This window comes from Plasmodium fragile (genome assembly GCF_000956335.1).
Source record: "Plasmodium fragile strain nilgiri unplaced genomic scaffold supercont1.198, whole genome shotgun sequence".
NCBI classification, from domain to species: Eukaryota; Apicomplexa; class Aconoidasida; order Haemosporida; family Plasmodiidae; genus Plasmodium; species Plasmodium fragile.
The window spans coordinates 1-4,508 of NW_012192778.1; the positions used below are offsets into that span (position 1 = coordinate 1).

The 4,508-nt window shown below is 49.4% G+C and overlaps 1 protein-coding gene across 1 annotated transcript; it reads left to right on the forward strand.

The window, feature by feature from the left end:
* Positions 1–38: 38 nt before the first annotated feature.
* AK88_05648 (uncharacterized protein) lies at positions 39–4,152 on the forward strand (the record flags this gene model as incomplete). The annotated part of the gene is made up of 4 exons (XM_012483250.1): positions 39–764; positions 1,413–1,599; positions 1,985–2,760; positions 2,899–4,152. Coding segments are annotated over 4 exons (2,943 nt in total), but the record flags the coding sequence as incomplete, so codon positions are not given.
* Between the last annotated feature and the right edge of the window lie 356 nt (positions 4,153–4,508).

The window sequence follows — 4,508 nt, forward strand, 5'->3', positions numbered from 1 at the left end:
TATACATTAATCATTTTCTCTATGTATATATTTCGTAGAAGGCACTATGGGAAGATATGCAGAATGTGTTAGCACAATTCGTGGATTACATGGAAGAGATAGAGGACAACTTAGAGGACTATGCCACAAGCTGTGGGGATGCAGGTTGGGAACGTAGAGGAGACAGGCATAAGGGAACCTTCTACACCGGACACACAGTTGCGGACAAGATGAAATGCAGACTGATGGTTGGAGCATTACATTTTGTAGCTGGGTGGGGCAGTCAACTGAAAAATGATAACGAACCATCGGAAAATGATAACGACATGAAGGCTATTATGAGGTGTATGGTGGCAAATGTTTTTGCGTATATATTGGCGGAAATAAAGTGTAGAGATGAGTGGCCTGCAATAGATCAAGCTTGGAAGATAATGAAGCAGATTGCAGTGGGAACGGGAGACACCTCTAATCCGCTTTTCACCGGCAAATGTAAGCTGGATGAGTACAGGGGTACAAAGGTAGGAACAGCGGATTTGCAGGGTGCGGTAAAAAAATGGTTAGAGACAAATACAACAATAAATGATCGTATAAACGCAATAAAGAAGGACCCACAATGCAAACTAAAATGGGAAACGTACAAGAAAGACATGGAACAGAGCGGAAACGATGCATTAGGAAGAACATCAGGGAAGGTGCATCCCGGGGTAGGTGCCATGGCTAATGGTGGCATTGGAAAAGAGATAGTGGAAGTGGTGAAGGAAGTATTCGTAAAAATGAAGGACGAAGTAATAGAAAAGTCCAAGTCACCGCCAGAGATACAAGGAGCAGGTAACGGCAGCAAGCATGCGATTCGTAAGAATACTAATACGAATACGCCCCGCACCGCGCTTACACGGACTGCACGACTGCGCACACGCGGCGGAACAGCACCCCTTCGCTGACGTGTGCAGTCACGACGGGAGCGGCGTCACTGTGGTGCGGCCACGAGTGTAGACGAGGTGTGCGCGGCGGAACCGCATGGAGCGGTGTCGAAGGCCGGAGACGGACGACATGACGGCCACAAATATAAGTGTACTGCTATCATCCGTCCACACAGTTCAACTGACCGTGCGCTTGCTGCCGCGTCACCGTGTCCACCGAGTGCACCGCGACCCATGCATCGACCCACTGCATCGAGCCGGACCGTACCCGGCCGCTACCTGACCCCACCGTCTCGCGCCCCTTCTTTCTGTCTACCACTTGTGTCCCTTTTTTTTTTTTATCATCGTTCTACCATGTTTCTTGGGTTCCCCATCTTAGGTAAACCAAGTGCAGGACGCGAACTCGGGGATCCCGCAGGAGGCAGGTCATTGCCGCCATCGCAACCACAAGCACCGGCATCTGCAGTATTACCAGCAAGACCACAGGCACCTCCTCCACCGTCACCACCTCAGGACCCGACTACTCAGGGCGGCAAGGAAACGCACAGTACAGATAGGTGCTCAAAGCCAGCACAGTCTGCCACAGTCGTAAATGCAGGCGAAGGTCTCGCCGGTGCTAAATCCATTACCACTATCACTTTTGGCACGAGTTCCGGAACTCATGATGACTGTGACCAGAAGTCCAAAGACACAGAAGCAGGTATTGTCCTGAGTGCATATCCACAACAAAAACACAGAGAACACAAAACACACATACAACTTTTCCGGAGAGAGGGAGAGAGAACACGGAGAGCGAGAGAAACCAAACGTCGAATGAGAATGAGGCGGGCGACAGACACCGCCGCGGGATGTAGACGTAGCCACGTAGACGTCGACAGACATCGACACACACATGCACACTGTGTGTGTTGTGCGTGTTGTGTTGTGTGTGTGTTGTGTGGGAGAGAGAGAGAGTCTTTTCCCCGGGGTGGCACCTGCCCCGACGCATGCCGACCGAGCATGGCACCAACCGTGTGGGCAACCATGAGCAACCACTGCACAGAACTTCCGTTACATCATCTTCACTTTTTCCTTTGCCTGTTCAGGTAGTGGAACAGCAGATGGTACCGCGACGAATGCTGATCCATCCGAGGAGTCCAACACAGTTAAGGATATACCAGGAAGTAATGATCAATTACGTGCCGGGAAGCCTGCCAATGGCGTCGATGCTACCTCTCCGACGAATCAAGGACAACAGGAACCAGCTAAACCTGCAGTGGTACATAATGTGGAACAATTAACAGGGAGCAAGAAGGAGGATGTTACCGAGGGGGTTAGTCCTACAGAGGGACAAGGTAATGTCGTGCAGAAGGATCCTGAGAAGACCGAGCAGCCCCCCGGCTCCTCCGGTCCAGCTGCACCAGCTGTGGAGGATCCTACACAGTCTAATGCAGGGAAGGATGGAACGGATGGATATTCATGGGGATCCGGTACATCCGATATAGATGTGGGTGGAATCGATCCATGGGATACAACGGATTGTGGCGCCAAACCGACAAAAGATAACTCAGATCCTCCCGGTTCCTCCTCCTCCACCTCATATCCGGCTGACTGTTCTACAAAAGATAGTTCCAAGAAGTATTCAGTATGCGACTTCAACATATCATTGAGCACAGCGCAGGGTGCCACGGATCCAGGAGGAGGCTTCGTACCACCAACCTTACCAGAAGATAAATCTCGTGCCCAGAATGACGACCCGGGTGGCGCACAGAAGGGCCCCTCCTTGCCCGATCTAACGAACGCCGTCCTTACCGCCACTGCTCCCGTACTCTTCTTCCTGTCCGCCGTCACCGTCGCCCTTCTTGGTTATTCCCTTTGGAAGGTAAGTACCTTACACGACGCCGTGTATGCGTATCCGCAATATGTACCATAGAAAAATGTGTTCCCAACGGGGTCTTTTCACCATTCTAACACACATGCACTCTTCTACATCGTCCTGGTTCTTTTTTTTTTTGTTTAGTATTTTGCGTACCTCGCCAAACGACGACGAATATATCGAACCGTTCGTGACGTCCCGTCACCGCAACTCGACGAAGAAATATTGGAGCATCTACAACGCGGCGACCTGCCGCCACCCGATTACGGGTACACCTTGATTAGGGATAGGCAACCTGCGTCAATATCCGGTAGCGCACGCCCACCACGCGTGCATAAGCGCACGATCATCGAGCTACATTTAGAAGTGCTCAACGAATGTGAAGCAACCGAATGGGAAAACGTCAAAGACGACTATTTGCAAATACTCGTTGAACAGTTTATGGGGGGCAACCACGGGCATAGTAGTTCCTTGGATGCTCCTACCATAAAGCAGGGTTTATCAGGGATAAATGGTTCATCCACCGCGGATCAATCCACTGACATGGAACGAACGGACGCATCTCCACGTAACGCAGAGCACCCAGATCCATGGCGTTGTATGGAAACCATACAGTTCGCAGCGCACACTTCTCCACCTAACGAAGATGACCCATGCAGTTGTATGGAAAACATACAGTTAGAAACGGACCCTTCTGCACCACATGACCCCGATCCATGGAGTTGTATGGAAACTAAACAGTTAGAAACGGGCCGTTATCGCCCTAACGAAGATAACCACGATCCATGGAGTTGTATGGAAACCATACAGTTACATACAGCACCGGACGCGCACTCCTCCCCGCGGAATGAATGCCCGATCCCCGATCACACTAATTGGATTAACTGGATTGACCGCAACAAACATATTCTGCGGGCGTGCACGACGCAGCCGTGGTTTTTGCAATTAAAAGCGGAATGGCAACAATATTATCAACAACATTCGGCAGACGAAGACAACGTAGTATCCGGGCAGCGTGCCTTCGGTGATGCGGCCACCCTGCCGATGCTGAAACTGCGGTTGTGGAAAGCATGGGTTGCGCAACAACATCGGCAAATGCGTATGTATGGCCAGGAGGAGTGGTTCCAGCATTTGTTGAATAATGTACAGGAGGAAACAGTGCCGGCAACAGGCGATATACACGGAGTGGAAAATGCACTGGCCGCAGAAGATGTTCTAAGAGCGCGAGATGTACCACGCGCGCAACCACTCCATGAGCAATACTACAACAAGAAACCACTAATACCCAAATTGTGGATGCTGCTCCTCGCGTCCGTAATCGAAGAATGTGAAATCGAGAGAAGTATGCAAGAGAAGGAGTTATATTTGGATGCCCTATTGCAACAGTGTTCACATTAGCATGACGGCGCTCATGCATGGGAAATAACGCATGCTAACCGTACACCACTTTTATTTCATTATATGATATACATAATGTATTTCCGGTTTACATTATTCCATACCTTCCTTTTTTTTTTTTGCTGCTCTGTTCTGCTTAATTCTGTTTACTTGTGCTCACTGTTGCCTTGTTTTGTTCTTGTTATCTAGTGAACTTCTTTTAGCATGACCATAGGAACAGGGTGGTACAGGTTAAATGCATATAAAATGTAGATTTACATGAATAATATGAACGGGGTAGAATTCTGCTTTATGTGAAGTTAATTATTAAAAGCTGAGCAAGTGCATTCTAAGCGTATAGTGCAGAACAAATATAG